Source organism: Malurus melanocephalus, unplaced genomic scaffold (assembly GCF_030028575.1).
Source record: "Malurus melanocephalus ecotype Western Australia unplaced genomic scaffold, MMel_1.1 scaffold_67, whole genome shotgun sequence".
Lineage (NCBI taxonomy): Eukaryota > Metazoa > Chordata > Aves > Passeriformes > Maluridae > Malurus > Malurus melanocephalus.
In genome coordinates this window covers 2,408,334-2,429,208 of record NW_026623299.1, presented here as the reverse complement: position 1 = coordinate 2,429,208, position 20,875 = coordinate 2,408,334, and the positions used below count along the sequence as shown (strand labels likewise).

General features: G+C 41.0%; 1 protein-coding gene across 1 annotated transcript in view; it reads right to left on the bottom strand.

The window, feature by feature from the left end:
• Nucleotides 1-20,875, bottom strand: part of THSD7B (thrombospondin type 1 domain containing 7B) — a 238,689-nt gene that overhangs the window by 184,031 nt on the left and 33,783 nt on the right. Inside the window, exon 3 of the mRNA XM_057366569.1 lies at nt 2,493-3,288. Coding sequence (XP_057222552.1) covers nt 2,493-3,288 — 796 coding nt within the window. The remainder of the gene's footprint in view (nt 1-2,492; nt 3,289-20,875) is intronic.

Below are 20,875 nucleotides of genomic sequence, written 5' to 3'. Positions count from 1 at the left end.
TATGCTTGTTCTCCTCTCCAAGTAATTCCTGTTTACAGCCCTGAGATCAGACACCAGCAAATTAAACAATCTTGACAATAAATTAGGCATCTTGGCCATTTTATTATAAATTAGGAGGCAAGATGAGGACATGGCCCCCTCCCACAGTAGCCCGTGGTGGTGGTTAGCTGGCCACTCCTGTTACCTGCAAGAATTGGGCAGTGCTGGAAGGGATGGCAAAGCCCTGCCAGACCCGCTTTTAGAGCACATCTTGGGATATCCCTGCCTCTTGCCTCAGTTTTCCAGAAGTTTAATTYACACTGGTGCTTGCTTAGTAGTGTTAGCAGAAATGGGAAACGCTGGCCAGAAAAATGCAGGAGCACAAATAAAGCACTTTTTTCCTGGTTTACAGCAGACATCTGGCTGCCTGCCAGCCTCCACTACAGGGTTATGCAAATGAATTTACTCTTCGTTATCAGTAGCCAAAATACCATGGCTGTTGTAAAGAAACATCTGTAAGATCAGGCCTGTTCTTCAGAAGAATGGCAGCAAATCTGCTGCACAACAAAACGAGGAGGACRCTACCAGGGGATGCTTAAAGGGAGTCATTGTCAGGAGTATTTGATATCCGTGACACTCCAGCCCTGGAACTAAACACGGATTGGATTTTGGGCTGGATTTTTAGCTTTGAATTTCAGGGCCAAAAGGAGAAAGGAAAAACGTGTGTGACTGTCTGGATGCTGTCACATGGCGTGACCTTTTCTCCTCTACTCAATCAATGGGCTTTGCTCTTGCATTTGGTCTAAGAGTAAAGGATGGGTCAGGCTCRGCTCTGCAGTAAATCTGAGACACAACCTCAGCAGAAAAACACTGCCAGGAGGTGGCTAATGGAGCACACTCCCAAAACAGGGGCTAGATCAGCAAAAAACCCAGAAAGAAACAAGGAAGAAGACAGCTCGATCAAGGATAGTCACTAAAACTAAAGCTCCCAGCACCCTCTGCACTGCCATCCAGAAATTCAATGTAAAACAGAGAACACATCTACAAAAAGTTTCCATTCCCATTCTTAGAGCAAACATAGCAGCGAGCATGGGAGGGCAGAGCAAGTGAAATTTTAACAAAATCAGGATTCCCCTCCCAGAGCCTCTGATAAAGAATGAGATACAAGAGGCAGTGGAAAGTTAACAAGTGTTARCAGACATAAACCTGCTGCTGGTCACACTGTGGAATAAATCACAAGTGACTCCATTAAAGTCAAGCAGCTACAYGAGCATAAAATCTGTATATTTAGAATCAGCATATATTTAGAGACAAATAATRAAGTCAAGATGTTAGAAACTGCTGGAACAGTTCACAATGCCTGACTTTTTTCCAACTGATAAAACAATACTCCACATTCGGCCATGGGTGTAATAGGAGTGGGAAAGAAAAAAGGTTAGRATGCGTATTTTCACCTGAGTGGGTGTGGAAAAACACTGCAGAAATTAACAGGGGTAGAGAACTGGATGTAAAACAACCCCTTCTCTCTGCCATCTGAGTTTGTGCAGGTGCCAGGAGCTATGGATTACTGAGAAACAGATTGATTTCTGCAAAATTCAAGAGCAGAATTTTTCAAGAACTTCTAATATCCTTGAAAAACAGGAAACAGAAAGATCTCCAGAAATTCTGATTTTCTCAGAAGTTAATCAATTTATCAGTCATCTGTAGCTACTGGCACCCACCCAAATCCAACCTGAAGTTAAACAGCAGAGCTCAGCTTAAATTTAAATGCRAGAAATAGAAAGAATAAATCTTTCCATTATTTGCTGCACATTAACTGTAACCTTCACATCTGAATTACAGCAAAGCAATCTATACAGACAAAGAGAAATCATTAGATAAAACATTAGATAAGGGCAGAAATCAACAACCTCTACTTAAGACAGGAATGCCAGTGACCTACCCTGTACCAGCACCCAAGAGTTACACCCTGGTGACTGGTTACAGAAAAGCTCTTCAATAATGATGACATTCCCAGGTTTACTCACTGATTTTTTTTCCAAAATACACCTTCTAGTATATTCACGAGGCCAAACTTTCAGACTTATTTCATCCTGTATTGATTTGTAAGGATGAAGGAGTTTAAGCTCCTGCAATTTCAGACTCTTCTACTGAATATATGCAGTACATGACTGAGAATGAAACCTCCCTCTCCCACAGCYAGGGCCCAGCAAAAGCACAAAGTGATATATAATTCCATTTCCTCAAAACAACAACAACTAAAAAAAACTAACTCCAAAGAGAGTTATTAAAAATAAAAACGAATGAACCAGTCGCAAATCGTAGAAGAATGTGAAATCTTCAACATATGCTAGAAAGGAATTAAATAAAGGAAAGGTTCATAAAGAAAATACATTAAAAAACTCCATTTAAGACTCAAGGATGGTATTCATTCACTGTGGTGCTGCCAGGCAGAGCCAGCACTGCATCACACAAATGCAGTGGGGATCAAATAGAGTAGGAATCAGCCTTACCTGAGCGCCGCATGTTTTCCATCGCTCCTTACACACCTGACCTGCCTGGTTTGGTAACCAATCTCCACCTCCCCGGTGTGATGGTGGGCATGAGAGCCGGCAAGTCCAGATGTGCTCCGCTCTCCAGAGTCYGACCCCAAATCCAGCATAGTCCTCCCCGGCAGCTCCGTGTCCTTAGGATGGGGCAGCCGGCATTCGCCCCACGGGCCCAGGCGGAGGCTGTAGGTGTGCTCCTCCTCCCCGAGGGCACAGGTAGGAGCTGCACAGGCTCTGGATTCCGTCAGGTTGGGGCAGGGGGCTCCGCCGTAGAGCGGAGGAGCGATGACGGCGCGGGTGCGGTGCTGCAGGCTCGGGGCGCAGCCCTTGGCGCACGGGGACCAGCCAGAGAACTCGGACAGCACGCAGTCCCGYGGGCACGGCACCAGGCAGGCCTGCTCGGCAGGCGGCTGAGGGCTGAAATACTCACAGATGTCGCCGGACACCACGGTCCCGTTGAGTTTCTGCAGGCAGCGCACGCTCCGGCGCTGCAGCCCGTGCTGCGCGGTGACACAGCCCTCGGCTCCSGCCTCAGCACCCGCGGCGGGGACCAGCCCGCACCTGTCCCATCCCGAAACCTCCCACTGGAACAGYTCCAGGTGCCAGTCGCACACTTTAAAGCACCTCCGCTGGCTCTCGGGCTTGTCCCGCTGGTCGCAGTTGGCGTGGAACGTGCTCCAGCCCTCGGCGTGGGTGCACCAGACGGCCCGGCTGCGGACGCCCCCCGAGCCGCAGTCCCCGATGCAGCGGCCCCAGTGACCTGCAAGAGAGAGGGGGTGAGAAATGCCAGAACTGCTCGCACCACGGATCCATCCCGAAACCCCACAGAACATCATACAATCATGAAATCATGGAATGGTTTGGGATGGAAAGGACCTTAAAGCTCATCTTATTCCACCCCACTGCCATGGGCAGGGACAGTTCCACTATCCCCAGCTGCTCCAAGCCCCATCCAACCTGGCCTTCAATTCTTCCAGGAATGGGCATCCACAGCTTCCCTGGGCACCCTGTGCAAAATGCCATGAACTACTCCCCACCACGGATCCATCCTGACACCCCACAGAACATCATACAATCACTAAACCATAAAATCACGGAATGGATGGGACCTTAAAGCTCATCTCATTCCACACACTGCCATGGGCAGGAACAACTTCCACTATCCAAAGTCACAAAGATAAATATTAATGAAAGATCTCATGGAAACMATTGTAAAGCCTCCTTGGAAATTCAGTCATCATTTCCCACATTAGCTGGGCTGCTCCAAGCCCYGTCCAACCTGGCCTTCAACTCTTCCAKGAATGGGCATCCACCCTGTGMCAGYRCCTCACTACCTCTGACTAAACTATTCCTTCCCAACAGCTCAAAATTTCTCTTTATTTAAATACATTCCCCCTTGTCCTATCACTGTCTGCCCATGTTAAAAAAATATTATCATATATAAAATACAAGCCATATCCTGTCRTGTATTAAAAAACAAATATCTACCAGCTGTGCCCTAAAATCGGTTAAATGCTTCCTAAAGGCTGCAAGTCGCTTCTCCCAGTGTGCTCACATCACTGAATCACTTGGAGAAATTTGGGGAAAAAAGAAAATGCCTCACAGTGMTTCAAATTAAAGGCAAGACTTTAATTTCTGCAGCAGTAAAATTCATCCCAGATGAATATTTAATTTCATTTGTACAAATTAATATAAAAATGATCATAAAAGAACAATAATCTAATAGGAAAAGAAAGTCAAGTTAGATAAGAGAAAACAGTCTTAATAGTGCAATTAGTCAATGGAATAAACTGAACCGGGAAGCAGCAGAATCATCCAAAGGGATAAAACAGTGAGGATAAATACACAAAAATAATCGCCCTCAAGGTACACCAGGGAAGTCGTTTCCATTTGCAGCACGTGGCRCTGTGAGAGGAGGCAAAGCCATCATTCAGGAGGAGAAATCAAACCAGAATAAAACTCAGCAATGTAATTTTCAGTTCTGGAGCACACAAACATACATATGTAATCGTATGAATCTTACTTGAGGATTTGCAAGAGAATGCAATCAGACAAGGCTAAATAGAAAGATTTGTCYGTGAAAATATTATTCAATAAAAATCCACCAAATCAAAAAAATAATRAGGGCTATAAAGTACAAAATTGCTGGCAAACTGAAGAGCGAAGGTAGAGAAAAGCACTCAGGCCGAATCTTAACTATTAAAGGGATTTTGATGATCATCTCAAGGGGGTGTTATCTCATTCCTAAGTTTAAAAACTTTCCAATACCTCATAAAAGAGCCATTTTGTTCAGTACAAACATTGCATACRTAATTCTTGCCTGAGAAGACACTGCAACTGCCCTACCTTTTCTATTTTTTCAAGGCAGCAAATGAACTTGCAACAAATACGCCAATTTATACTGAGCAATGCTACTGCAGTCAATTTTTTTAAAAATTGATTTTAAAACTACCGGAATCAGTTACACGCTCATAGTACAAAACCAAACACACATAAAAGCCAAAACCAGTCCCATAATAGCTGCAATTATAATCCCAGGTATTTCATTCAGGCAATGGTGGTTTCGTTGGCAATCCMATTGTTCTTTCTCCATGAATAGAGGAGTTGATCCTCCAGAGACAGGGGCTTAACACTGTGTAATGAAAAATGAAAATAAATAAATAAAGGAAAATTCCTGATTTTTTTTTTATTCTTAGGAAAGGAGGAAAAGCAGATAGGAAGTGGATATAACAGAGCTTCTTTTCCAATAGATGCCTCGTTTCTCCTGCAGGTGTTCCTCCTGCCCCATCCTCCAGGCCAGGGCTGCAGCTCTGCCCTCGGTCAAGCACCTTCTGCCGTGCTGGACAGGCTGGGCCAAGAGGGGATTGCAGAATCCTCAGGGTTTAGACAGCTTTTGCTGAATCCCTCAGGCTATGTGCAAAAATCTTTGTCCTTTTTATGCCTCTGTTTCACACCAAAAGACATCAGCCCAAGGTAAGGACTCAGTCATGACAGGTATCTTGAATGGGAAAGGGCAGCATCAAACTCTAGTGTGCTCTACAAGCTGTCCTATGGTAATGACAGGCTTTCAACCGAATCTAGTGTGCTTAAAAACTGAATAATAAAAGAAAAAATTAATCTTTAAAAATGCTTTTGAAGTTCAGTTACAGGGAAGAGGTCCATTGACAATTTAAACATTTGTCCTTGATACTCCACCTTGATCTAACAGAATATTCTTTTCTAATGCCACCAAGATTTGAAACCAGACATCAGATTATGTAAATACTGTCATCTAAAAGTAACAGTCAAAATTCAGACCTCCAAGTACTGGGTGRCTTCTATTAACAGACAAAAGTGACACTGATTAAACACTGCAATAGAATTGTATCATGAGTGTATTTATTTCTGTGCATCACTTCAGCAATGGCTGAATGAGATGTGGAAGTTTCAATATAGGGAAAGTTTTGTTTTTACCAGTTTTATTTAAACCAAAAATTCAAGAAAAAATATTATTTCCTTTCAGCATTGAGCAGAACAGTATTTYACTCATCAACAGGACCTTGAAACACATTACASCAATCAAGRATTTACTGCCTGTTTCATAAGATARTGAATTGCATTAAAAATAGTACTRAAGCCCCCATGGAGAAATGSAAAGMAGTTGTAGCMGAGGAAATCACTCATCAARCCCACCACTGCTCTTTYCCTACTGCACAGAACTTGTCTCTTCAGTATCTTTTATACATTCCTGGGTGCTGCTCATGAACTACTCTACTCATGAACAGCAGAATCATCACTGCTCACATTAACTGGTTAGAAAGACGCTCAGCTGAAGCCAGAAGCAAGATCTGACCATTTTTTTAATGTCAGATGTGAATTTAGAATGAAAAATTACAAAAAAAAAAGTAAGCAAGGACTCGTAAGTAATTACACTGTTGTTAGACACATTACAATTTGCAATTATTCTCTGGCAAGCATGCTAAAAACAGAGCCTGCTCTTGGTACAGCAGAAAAGGAAGCAGGAAAAATAAGGTTAAAAATCAGATGCAAAACCCATTACTATAGATTTTTTTTACTTCCTGACAATCTCCTCAGGACGTGGCAGTAAACTTATCCACATTTCACTGCTTAGTTAAATATCCTATTCAGTAGCTTAAATGAGGAGAAAGCTGTAAATACTTCCTAGTCAATAGTCCGCTTTGTAATTAGAATTTAATTATTTTTAGAAGGCTCATGTTAAATTTACACTTTTCTTGAAATATATCTGAGTCAATTAAAAGAAACATCTCGGCACAATGTGAATTATAATATTAACTATGTTATAAACCCACTGGAATTTAGGCATCAGAAGCCTGAACTTCAGAAACATGCTTTACAACTCCCCATCTAAAACAGAAGGCCACTGGTAATTAAAGCAGTAGACTAAATAAAATGAAATTAATTTCACAGTGATCTGTCTGTAGAAAGTACAAAAATATGAAGRGAAAGGATGGATTGTCTGAGTCCTATCTATTGTAAGCTAATCAGATASTGGATGGATGTTTGATCTCATCACAGCAGGACACAGATGGCAGAAGGAGACTGTGGATGTACATGGGAATCAGGGAGACGTCAAGCTGGGTGTAAGGAAAAATCTCATGAACAGGCGGCCCCAAAGGTTGAGAGAATTTCATCCTTGGAGGTTTTCAGGATCAGACTGCCCAAACCCTGAGGAACCTGGTGTGGATTCAGTGCTGAACCTGCTCTGCAAAGAGGTTCAGTTAGATGACCTTTCATGTTCCTTTTTAACCTGGATTTCTCTATGCTGGAGCATCCAATTGAAACCAAGGCTTTCTCCAGCAGGATGCCAAAAACCACTTTTTTTCACTAATAAATACCACTGAGATCTGCCACCAACAGCACAAATCAATCCATTAGTCAACCAAGTCAAGGAGAAACTCAACCAAATCACTGTTTCCAAAAACAAGAAGTGAAAACCTGCTTGGTTTGCACAGAAATTGTAGACAGTGGGGTGTCTTTGTTTACGAACAACTGTGRACAAAGACATCTCACTGCTTCTTACAAGGCATCCATAACACTACAAGCAATGACATGAAAGGGATTAATAAGTCAAGACACCCTATTAAAGCAAAATTACACACTGTTCTGTTTGCCATCTTTCACCAGCCAGAAAGAGGACTGCACTCTCACCCCACAMAGCTTCTCTAACCCCTTTCAAAACATGCAATAACACAGTAACTGGAGTTTATTTGATGCTCTGTGCACTGATTTGCTTCCCCTGCCTGCAAGACCTACCCACAACTGCACTGTAATTGTGTCTGAAAGGATGCAGTGACATCTGCTCTCTGACACACAGGTCACACACACATAAGGMGAGCAGGCTATACAGACAGTAATTACACTTCACAGACAAAATAAAACACCACTGAACACCAAACTTAGAAGARGGCTCCCAATAAGAGCTGCTTAATAAATATGTTATTGCTTAATAAGAATTGCTAGAATAATTATGCTCTGTTTATTGTGACATTTCAGCTTAATTGAAACCATTTCACCATCGGAGAATTCATTCAATAATGAGCATCTCCCACAATAGCTCTGTCCCTGTTACTATGCACTGATTTGCAAACTTAGCAGAAGATGAGCAATCAGTAAAATAGAATATTGTGTTACTAATYTGTATCAGATAATAGATATGCTCCAGTGAAGGAACACTGAAAAAATTAATGGACAACCACTGGAATGGTCCTATTTTCTACACATTTTTACCTTCTCATTCAGTTTAAGTATCAAATTTAGGAGCAATTGTTCTATCTTTTAATAACTYGCTTTTCAACAGAATCTCCTAATTTTTATGCATCACAACAGAGATGTAAAACTCATTAATGCCTGCCTGAGGAGTAACTCCACCAGACGTGACGTAACTCYCCAAAATCCCTGCAGTGTCCACATTAATTGAATATTTCTGTTTGAAACATCCCATAACCCCTCTGGATGTCATCCTTCCACCAGAGCATGGTTATGGGAAATGCAGAGCTCCATCTCAACCTGTGAATTCTGAGAACAGGTAATAACAGACTGAGAAAACATGAGCYTTATTCCTAATGGCACTACAGCTAATTAATCCTCACTATTATTAAGAGACAAATAATAAATTCCACTGAACACGTTTCGTCAGAATAACTGGTTGTTTTATGAGAAGTTTTTATGAGATTTATGTAATTTTAATGTAATTTTATGAGAATTATGCATGTTTTATGAGACTTAGACATATATTTATTTCTCATAAGCCAAAATTGTTGGAAGATCATACAAACTACAACGTAGTTTCTCCCTAATACTTTTTGGGGGGGGGCATGATACAAAGGCATCATGGTTCTTGGTGCATAATGCCAAGAAAAGTAATTCTAAAGATTTAGATGAGGACCCTACAGTCAYATCTTTTCTTGCAGACTAAACAAGCTAAAAGCTTTGGAGTCTAGGACATGAGGTCTGGGAGGTTTCAGTATTTTAGAACACAAAGTAATGTGAGTACAGCTGTATTTGGCAGAACTGCCCATTCCCTTTCTAAGAGAGCCCTGCTGTCTCCTTGCCCTGCATCTACTACCACATCTCAGCCACAACACAGCTTATTTTCCTTGCCTATTCTTAACTGTCTCTATTATTTTGCTGTTTATTATTAACAATTCATTAAATCCCTTTGTACTATAATCTGTATGAAATATTCTATACAAAAGACTACTGTTCTATTTGCAATGTGTCACACAGGGCATAAAAAATTCCTCTGAATCCTGGGATTCATTTTAAATATCTGCAGCACATTTTTTAAATTTTCATGACCTACACAAATGAGCAATTCAGCATCTTAGTTATTCATCTTATTTTAGATCTGAATAAATRYGAAGTTTAGTGACTTACAGCCATGMAGYAGTTCGTTCCAATTTTACATTTCAGGTTTTTCCCTTATTATCCACATGCTGTAAYGCTGAAGACACACTCCAGCAAGAAAGACATTCTGCAGCAGAATGTAATGAACACTGCTGTTTATGAAAATGCAGTGATTTACTAAACCCTTTAGCACTGCAAGGCAGGGCTTCCCAATATTAAGAACTAATGGAAACAGTATTAGCTGAGCTACTCAATCATGTGCCCACACCCCAGAGACAGCCCAGGGAAAAACAGTCTTTCCTTTCAACTCTCAGTTAAAAAATAGAAAAATCAGAAATACCCCCTCACATTTCAAAACATTTGGAGGGTCTGTGAGAACAGATTTCTGGCCTTGACAGCAATGGATATTGGGAGATGAGACTATAATGTATATAAGCTTATGTATTCAAAACCAAAAAGAATAAATAGATGTTATCAACAGATTACAACTGTAAGTTGTTTACTGCATATGAGATTAAAACCACCTCAATACTGGATTATAAATAGCTATAATCAAACTCTGGCCTTTTCGAAATTCCAAACATCCATGAAAACCAATTCTGTTTAAAACATAATAGCATTTATAATATATAAGGTGTTTGTAAATGTAACCTTAAGAGCAAAAGAAATGTTTCTTCAGTCACTTCACCTTGACTTTGGGGTTTGTCATCCCCAACAGGAACTGTTATTTCCCAGTAGTGAAAAAACWAACCAGAATCAACACAAGACAAGCTGTACAGCATCTCCTGTAACACAAAACACTCGTTTACCAGGGGGTCACAGGGAAATCATGGGCACTGCTGGACACCCATCTCAGCAGCACCTTCTTCTGAGCCCTCAGCCATACTCAAACCTTTTCTCTGGTCCACAGGAAATCTCAGATCCCTTCAAGCACAACCACACAAGAAGTTGAGGAGCTCCACTCTGATATTTGCAGGGAAGCAGAGGGAAGAGAGGTATTTGTGAATGGGGTTATCTCTTTTTTGCCTGCAGGAATTGGGTGATTCAGGAGTGTCTCCAGTTGGCTCTAGCTCTTCACATCACTGCCTTCACACCAGCAAGSTTCACACAGAGCTTTTTCTGCTTTTCCCATACACTGCCTTCCCCTCACTGCCCTTCACACAGGCAGTGCGTGATCTCTCTCACTCAGTGTGAATCTCTCTCACTCACAGAGATTTTTCAAGCATGCAAAGCCCAGGTTTCAGCCCATATCCATGTTCTGTTAACAGCCCAGCTGGGCTGCACTCTGGACACTGCACCTCATCTGCATCTCCTCAAGGAACCTCAGCAAACACCACCAAGACCACAAAAACATGGAATGGTTAGGGTTGGAAGGGAGCATAAAGATAATCTCATTCCAATTTCCTGCCATGGGCAGGGACACCTTCCAGGGAACACCAAGCCCTGTCCCATCTGGCCTTGGGCTCTTCCAGGGAAATGGGGCACCCAGAGCTTCTCTGGGGAACCTGTGGCAGTGCCTCCCCACCCTCCCAGGGAAGAACCAGTGAAGATTGGCACTCATGGACTGCTGAAGGAAGCACAGCAGGAAATTTTCTGTCAAAGGTTCCCTGCTCTGAGGGAACACCTCAGAGGTGTCTCCCAGGTGGGACACCTGGGAGAAGGCACTGACAGCAGTTCAACATSCWCTTATTCGAGCTCCAAGACACACARAGARTTCTTATTTTAGTTCWGWAATAATTCATTACCTGGAAAACACCAAAGATAGAATCCAACCCCTCTTCCAAATTGTGACAACTGCAGTTTCTAATTTTCTTACTCTTTCATGAAGCTTAAATTATGTTTGTTCGTTGAAATAACAGCAAAATTAAAAAACTGTTTCAGAGRAAAAGTTGTGAAATAATGCAGCAACCTGCACACCTGCAAAACCTTTCTGAAGTATCCAAATTTACTTCACAAGCACATTATCATAGCAACACATGCATCCCCCTCCAGACATCATTTTAAGAGAGAACTATAATTTTTCTGCTCAGCTTCATCCTATTTCCAACTCACATATTTTATAACCTGCTACAGCCCAGAAGCCCACATACATTTTCAGCTACCACGGCGATCAATATGGGATGAAAAGGAGTGAAAATCCAGAGCTGCACCATCGAGGTGCTGCAAAGTCTGGCTGGGGTGAAACAGAGGAACTGTGTTATCTGTCCCTCAGCCTCCTGCAGAGTTATGTGCCCACAAATACAGATTTGTCCTCCTGGRGAAATTCTCCAGGTGACACCTCTGGTGAGCCCCACTTGGAGCATCCCCTGTCCYCTGGCTCTGGAGCACAAATGGGGCTCTCTTGGAACAGAAAAGGTAAAATACAGACATCACAGACCCCTACAGAAATACCCTCTCAACCATATGGGCCACTCATTATTCCTAATAAACATTATAGAAGAGCTATACAATGGGCAGGAGTCCCATGGAGCCCAACTGCTGCTAATTAGTATTTCTGCAAAGATGGAGAACACCTATAATAACAATTCCCTGGCAACGGCATAATTAATTCATGTGAAAAGTACTATTTTTAAACATGTGCAAGATCAATTCTATAAAAACTGGACAGAGGTTATAGTAGAACTCTGCAAACTGCTTTTGCTGGGAATTTTCATATTATTTACAGTCCACATTTAATTATCCCCTTTCAATTATTAATAATTAAATTTCCATTTAYTCTAGACACTCCACATTCTCGAGGAAAAGTGTTTTGGAAAAGCACAACTCGCTGCGTTGTTTGGAAATAGCTGTGCGGGAAAAAACCAAATGAGCAGCTATGCCAAAATTTGGAATGGTAAGTGATCTGCAGCAGTAAATCAATCTCCTTGTCCCACAGACACTGGGAGCACTGGCTGCTGACAGGAGGGAGGGCTGAGCACTCCAAGAGGGACAAAAAGCTCCAGTTTCCTGTGCACAGCAGGGTGGAAGGCTTTAAGGTGCCTGTGGTCCTTCAGTGAAGAAGGACAGGCACTTAGCACATCCTAAAATAAACAAAACAAAAAAAACTCCAAACAAATCCAGTTCAGACTGGAGGGGGGAAAAATAATTAATGTAATGGAAAGCAAGGATAAAGATATTAATGTTGTAATTGAAATCAACTCCCATCACATCATAAATTCTGCTTCTTGACAGCAGAGCAGAGTAACTGAAATGTTTCAGTTTGCACTCAGGGAACATGATCACATTACCTCGTTCAGGCTTGCAGGTGTTAAGATAAGGAAAATCTTAGGAAACATGTGCCAAGAATTACAAGATATAACTAAGCACATCATATCTGGATGAGTATGCGAAGAAAGAAAAATCTTCATCCCATCTGGAGGCATATTTTGCCAGGCAGGGTTCCAAATGACTGCACATGCAGGTAAGTGAGAGCAAAATATGGTCAGATTAAGATCTGAACATCAGGTCAGACTGAGAACCAGGGATCTTATGAGGGGCTTGTATTATCCCATGAAATTTTCTACTAGTTTTACTTGAGTTTTTTACTTTCCCATCTGAGGTTGACTCCATAAGCAAAAGCCAGTAAAGCCCTAAGGATAAGGAGAGAAGRGAATGCCAAAGTTTGTGCCATAAATCTGTGCCAGGCCCTCACCAGGAGCCCAAGAGCTGTGAGTCCTACAAGGTATCAACTCACAGTCTGGGATGGGAATGAGCACATTTAGGGGAAGGGGCAGAGTTTAGAATGCTTTTTTTCAATATCTACACTTCTGAAATGCTGGAAGTAGAACATCAGTTCCAGTAAGGTAAAGATAAAAGTGTTCAAACATCAAATTGCACCCCAAAATTACTTAGGGGTCAGCCTCGCCAGGCTGGTAGATCTTCGCTRCCTTTTTGGCAGGTGTTGAGCTCACATTATTCTGAATTTATAGTGGTTACGTATTTCTGAATTGCCTTCATCTATCACTGAAATCCTAACAGATGGACACCTTTACTTACATTTTCACAAGCTTCAGCACAAGGGATAAAACCACTCCTCTGAGATGTTCAAACTGAGAATAATCCATCCTGAGGATGGTTTTGTTAGCACGGCCCCACATTTCTTTCAAAAACCACTATCAGATGTGGCAGACAGCATTCAGATATTCTGCTGGAGCTGTTGGCTGAGCAGASATGAACAATCATGAACTTGGAAATCTGGTCACTTTTGTCATAAAAGATCTCACACCTTGACTTTTTGAAATAAAAGAAGGGTGAGATGGAAAAACATCAGTTACAGATGCACATATGCTGTACCTGTATTTGACATCCAAACACAAACATCTGCTTTCACAACACTTTGCAACCGAAGATTTTTCAGAAACAGACGTTCTTACACATAAGTAATCATTTAACAAGGCCTCAGAAAATGCAGCCCTTAATAGATTTAATTAACAGGTTAATGATGTGCATAGCATGCATGCTCTCAAAAGCAAAGATTTTCACATTAGGCTAGTTTCTGTTTCACAGAAGCAGCTTGCTGTGGAATATCTGTGCTAATGTAATTACACATCTGGCACTTCTGCTGCTTCCAATTGCAGAGATATTTACAAACAGTGCTAGCAATTTGCACAAGAGCACCTATCTGTTCCACTGTTTTACACYACAAATAAAGGTAGAGTTCTCTTTTGTACTCCTGAGTGCTTCTATTGAATATATAAAATTATCATTCAACCTGCACAATAAATCTAACACTTACACTAATGCCATGACTGCCTGAGATACCTGCATAAACTAAGCCTGCCTCAGGTTCACCTTGATATAAAGGGGTCAATTACAAATTTTAGGTAATTTTAAAATAAAAATCAGCCCTGGTAATCATCTTTGGTCCACTGTGTCATCACATGGCAAAACTAATGATTTAAAAAATAGTTTCTGGGCAATCTTCATTCATCACCCTCACTGTAACTGGGAAATGATCGAAATCCAGGCCAGAATAATGGAAATCCCACATTATCTCTACCAGCATTGTCAAGATAATGCAGTGGTTATTAATTTAAATACGCCTCAAAGAACTATCACCACTCCAAACACAATTCAGGAAGATAAAAAGCCATCCCTGCCTCAAGCTGCTTTCAGTTCAATTTAGGTCACATTTAGGTTCATCATGATAGCACCTGAAATCCCTCAACTTACTAAATATTGACAGAARATGTTGCTGCCCCAGTGTTTAATCAAAGGAGTGGATGAGCCCAAAGTCCTGATGGGTGTTACTGAAAGGAGATGCTATCAAAGGAGCCTTCCAACACCTGCTCAAGCTCAGGAATGGCAGAAGAGATAAGCCAAGACAAATATCCCTTTCTCTTTCAAATGTTAAGGCACATCTGATTAAGAAAAATCATAGATTATTCAATAAAAGGAGAAGAATATATGTGTGAAAGTGCACAATGTAACTGATGTCAAATATTTAAGTACACAGAGACAGACATATCTATACGTGCTGTGAGATACTTTTATCCAAATTATCCCATTTTGCACACATTTTGGAATCAATCAGTGTTTTCCTGCTCAGTCTGTATCCGACACAGCACAAGCATATGTAAAACATCCTGATTTCCATAGCATGGGTTCTGAAACAGTGGAGCCAGCTCCTAACCCTTCCCACAGGAGACACTTCCATGCCTCGGAGGTCATCATGGAAGCTGAAGATCAGATTAGCACAGGCAATGGACAAAACACTAAAATCTGGTAACCTAATTATTCCAAATCCCCTGAGACTAATCTGGACAAGCAGAATGAGGAGTGATTTTGGGCAACAGGGCAATAGAAACACTTAGCTAATAACCCTGAACCACAGATTTCAAATGGCTTTTAGTTTTGCTGCTTTTCTATGAGTAAGCTGTTTCCATATGAACCAGCTCATTAGCATGTCCCAGCTGGTTCATTAACCAGTACATGAAGATTCAGTATCACCACAAGAAAACAATAAACTGCTACAGAAAGAGCTTTCTTAAGAGATGGAGAGGGCTATCTGGGCTCTTCCAAAAGAAAATCCAGCTCTTGGTCTTCTCCCTTGGTTTAAAGAATTACAAAGTTCACAGCAAAGTTCGTGTTACCAYCTATCAAGTTCAGGAAATCTGTCTACACCCTCAACGGGTGGAGAACACTCATCTGCAGACAGATCAGACTGGTGCTTCTGTGAAATAAAAAAAAAAAAAATTGGCTTTCTCACCAAGGATACTGACATAAGTGCTCTTAATTGAGTTTTAATTCCACTGGGAATTCTTTAATTCAATCAAGCCACTTGGAAACAGTATTCTATTACAAATGSCTATTCCTTTCTTATGATTCCCATAATAAACTTTATTCAGAATATTCTGAGGTAAATAAAGCCAATTTGATTTGGGATCCTTTCAACAGTAAGCCATATATTTTACATATACAAAGAAAAATGACTGGTCAAATGCGAAAATCAATGAAGAAAAGGCAGCTAAGAAAATGCAATCCATATTCATTAYATGTTTAAAACATTTACAGTCTACMCTATCTGAAGTKTAGAAATTCAAGATATTCATCATMTTTGAAAATTGATCTTAAATGACTTGTATTCCTTCTGCGATGATGCAGAAAGATTTTTAGTTTATATCTAATCTTRATATTGCTGCACATACAGAAAGTGTGTTTCAAAAAGCATAAACAGAAAGCAGTATATAGCTAATAATCTGCATAAACTTCAGGYCTTTTTAAAACAAACAGAAATTCTGATTTCTTTAAACAATATTTACCATTCACAGAATGTGTTTTTTAAAAATCCTTTCTTATGCTGAAGCTGGTATGCTAAATTTAACCTGTTTCTACTTCACTGCCTTAAGAATAAAGAAGAGAATATTTCCAGACCTCTGAGTTTGGTCACTGCAAGGCAATGGAGGCTGCACTRTCATAGGTTCTTTTACTCAAAGACCTTTTAGTTTTGTCTTGCCATCRCTCTTCCCAAACCACTTCACTGTACCATATTCCCACTCTCTCAGGTACTCTAACTTAAATCAATAAAACAATCTTGACAGGCAAACTAAGCAACTAAATACTTTTCCACATTCATTTTTACTCATKCAAAAACACAGTATTAATGACTACTCAGTCACCATTTCCATTTATCTACATTTGCCTGGTTACAATAGCTGCTGYCCAAAGAATTTTCCCCTGATAATGACGGATGTGTGATCACACACCATATCCACAGAGAGCCTTATTTATTTCCACAAGCCATCAGTTTCCACCAGACTATGAAAGCAGAAGCTTCCCACCATGTGTCCAGAAAGCCTCGTACCAAACTTTGCTGTAAAGAGAGAATAAAATAGTGAATGCACTCCTACATGTCTCTGATTCTTCATGGCTCTTCAGGACAGCTTCCAACAGGATCCTAGAGAAGAAACCATCAACATGGGCATCATATTCCTTCTGGGAAAAGATGGTGACAACTCAGAACCTGCCCAGGGTGACACCCCAACCTTAGGATGCGTGGGAGCAAGGTGTCAGTAACACCAGGAAAGGTGTGCAAGGTGGGAATTGTGTAACAACTTTAACTGCAKTACTCTTCTCCTCTGGAATGATCACATCTGGACTAACAATGATGAGCCTTTTACAGGTTCAGCCACACTACCATTAATTAACTGGCTTTACTTATCTCTTCCTCCTTGCCCAAGAGCAAGAGAAGGAAACATTCACCTTTTAACACTTTGACTCATATTAGAGATGGACTTTGCTTTTCAGCCCATACAGATCTGTGGATTTCCATCCCTGCAACTCAGCCCCAAATCCTACCAGGACTGCAGTGAAACACGACAGGGAGCCACGTTCTCCCAGACCAGCCTGAGCAGAGCACCGTGCCAGAASGCTGGGAAACACACAAGGGCCTGCTGTAATGCAACAGATTCAAATCCCGAGCTTTGGGAATAAATCAGCTTTACTAAGTAGAAATAAAGATGTTTTGCATCAGCCCTCACAGTCCTCACATTTATCAGGTACTGCAATGCCTCGGAAAACAAGTCACTGTGGCTCCCTGACTACAGAGTTCAGAGTCTTGGGTATTGCAACAGACCTTAATCTTTTCAAATAATTCATTTCATTTCCCATGTAATAACTGAAAAACACTCTGAATAACAAAGGGACTTACGACAGAAACTGATTTAATTCTTTTTTAAATACCAACTAATCAGAACATCTTATAAACTCTTCCCTAGGTTAAGGATGTAGTAAAGGCCTTCACAACTTTCATATGTGAATAAACCCATCCACGAGTCTGTAGGGCTTTCTATATTCATAATTTATGGGAAAACAAATTTTCCCAATCGAAACTTCGGTGAGGCTTGAAAACACCTTTTTATGGTCACCCTAAAAAACCCTCCAAAATCATGCAGTTATAATGAAACTGCTTATACAAGCTACATTAATATTTTAACTCAGCATCAAGAAYATAGATAAAGGGCACATAGCAGTAACAACAGCATATGTCATGGGGCCAACAGGGAGCACAGCATTCAACAGCTGGACCATTAGAACAAGTCACTGGGTGCCAATCACACCGATAAAAAATAGGAGGGGGCTTACTGATCACCATACCCCAGGGAGGAGGAAGAACAGCTGCTATTTCCTGCAGAATCCGTCACATTTCCTCTCTTCAGGGAATTCAAGCCCCAGACAAATGAATTGGTTGGGCAGGCACAACAATTCGTTTTTTTCCAGTCTATTTTTAAGTATGTGTTTGCCAGCTCAAGGAGAAAAACACTTTTACAGCAAGACTAAATATCTCTCCCTACAACATCCATGTTCTTCACTTGGGGCTTTCAGTGTCAGGAGCAGCAGGTACTTGACAGAGGCATCCATGGCATCATCTTCCAAAGGGAAAAAGGGACAAACTCTGGTCTCCACTGTGTCAGCACCAATTTGAGGTGAGCAGAGTCCACATTCCTACTCCGTTCTTCATTTATCTCTGTCCCACAGTTGGGATGCCAAGCTAATTGCTAAGTTTTGTTGATGAACCTCAGTTTGCCAAGAATCATTTTACAGCGATGTCTTTGAATTTCCAAATGGTATCAGACTTTTATATAATTTCTTGTAAGATGCCACAGGAAAAAACTACGTATCGACTCGGACTCGCTTCCCACTGATGCCTAATCCATATTACAATAATAATGTAAATTATCTCTAAGGAGTGGTTAGCTGTTGTGGTCAGATCACACTGCAGGCAGACAAGCTCAACCAATACRTAAACTGTGAAGGAGAATGGCAAATGTGCTGATTATGTAAATGGAATTGTTTGAAGTCAAAGATGCGGGCCTGTATTTCMCTGATAAAATGTGTAAAATAGAAAAAAAAACACTGCGTAAGCAATTAAATTTAACTTTTTAATCAATAAAAGGGAAACTGGGACCTAAATCCACTTTATAGGATTTAGGAATCAAAGTCTTCCTGCAACTCAAAGACAGCTGTGATGCCCATTTAAATAGAGGGGAACTTACTGTAAGACAAAAATGCCACATTCTATCTTGATACCACACACAAGAGAGTCGTGTGTCATTAGATTCAGATAATTTGGTGTAATGATGCTCCTGATCTTTCATTCTGGCTGGCATCTTTGTAAATAAAGCTGTGCCTCAACACCTTTGAGGGCAGCATCCYACAGGAGTTTGAGCGATGAGCCCASCTRTCCTTGTAAAYRCTTTGGATTTGGTTTTTGTAGGTCCAGTATTGCTCCAGGCACTCCAGAGGTAGAAAGCATATTTAAACTTTAAACTCGCACTTCATTTCAAAAATTTCCATGGTGGCAGAACTTGGGTTGGTCCCAACGTGCCCAGAGCTGCAGAGCTTTGATTCTCCCACCCTGTGAGGAGGCTGCACAAAAACCAAACGTGGTGGCCCAACCGAGACAGAGCACAGCTTTGATTTCACTGCTGGCGGCCAAATACAGAGCCCACTTCATTGTTCTCTCTCCTCATTCATCCATTTCATACAATCATAAAACAGTTTGGGTGGGAAGGATTTTAAAGACCCTCTCGTTCCAATCCCTGCCATGGGCAAGGACAGCTTYCACTAGACCAGGTTGCTCCAGCCTGGCCTAAAACACTTCCAGGGACATCCACATCTTCCCTGGCTGCCTGTTCAGTGCCTCACCATCCTCACAGGGAAGAAATCCCCTTTCCCTGTGTTGCCACTCAAACACGGCTCAATCTAGCACAAAACACGAACTTTTCACAGAACTCCAAAAATACAGCAGTTTCTACAGACACTGCTTGTGCCAAACTTCTTCTTTTACCATTACACACCTGTGAATTGCTGTTCTGTATTTCAGCAGTCATGAACTGCAGCTTTATCCAATTCTTTGCCTTGCAAAGCCCCTTTGATGAACCTCAGTTTGCCAAGAAACATTTTACAGCCATGCCTTCGAATTTCCAAATGGGTATGAGACTGTTATTATATACATATTATGTATCAGACTGTATCAGCCTTATTAAAACAACAAATACACTCACTAATAACATTTCCTCATAAGAAAGACAACTGCCAACACAGAAGCAACACATGCATGTAGCACACATTCAGAGGTGTTTAYYRAYGCAGRAATAAMTGCAAGATAAATTTAAAACACACARTTGGGGCTGCAATGGTCARGCTTCRGTCAGAAAAGCACCAAACGACTGCCATCTGCAAGGCCTCTGATAGTTCACTAATTAATGATCAAGACTGCATTTGCTCCAGYGTAATTTTGTGCTTTTATATGGAGATCTTATTTGATTATAATTATCACAGACTGTAGAAGTTTATTAGGGCCAATCATTTCTTAATGCAATTAAAACCCCAAGGGAACAATACAAAGTCATTTTTATTGGTGAAAGTGATRAGAGCTTATAACCAAAAGGGAGCCTACTTATAGATCACAATTATTCCAAATTATAAAATTAAAACAAATTCCATAAATTTTTCAATCCTTTTTGTTAATACTTGAATTAAAACAACCAGTTTGTGTTAAAAGGGGCAGAATGAGCTTTGGGCTCCTTCTGGCTCCTCTGTATTCCCCTCTTTGGGGAAGRGATTATGCAGCCTTTTTCTCCTCCTGGATGAAATCCCCTGGTCTCRAAATAGCTCTCTGGGCTATTGGCTCTGCCTCCCAACCCTGTTAACACAACACCTCTAATTCTTTCTCTTCCACAACACTGTGACACTTCCCATTAAAATGAGTCCAAAAACCATTTCTCCACAGCACAAATAATTATTTATTCTTTCACCCAAAGGTATTAACATGGAGATTGGAGGGTAAAAACAATAAGAAGTCTCAATGAATGGATTCYATGTACATACACCTCATTCTGTTCTTTTATACATTTTTAGAATACTTCCACCTCRGTGCTGGTAAAACAAATTATTCTCTTTCCCATTCTGTCATTCTCTCTCTATTGTCATCCTAAGGGTGTTCCATTCCTTCCTCTGCCCAGACAAGAGCCTTTCAGGGTTTAGTATGCTCCYTACTC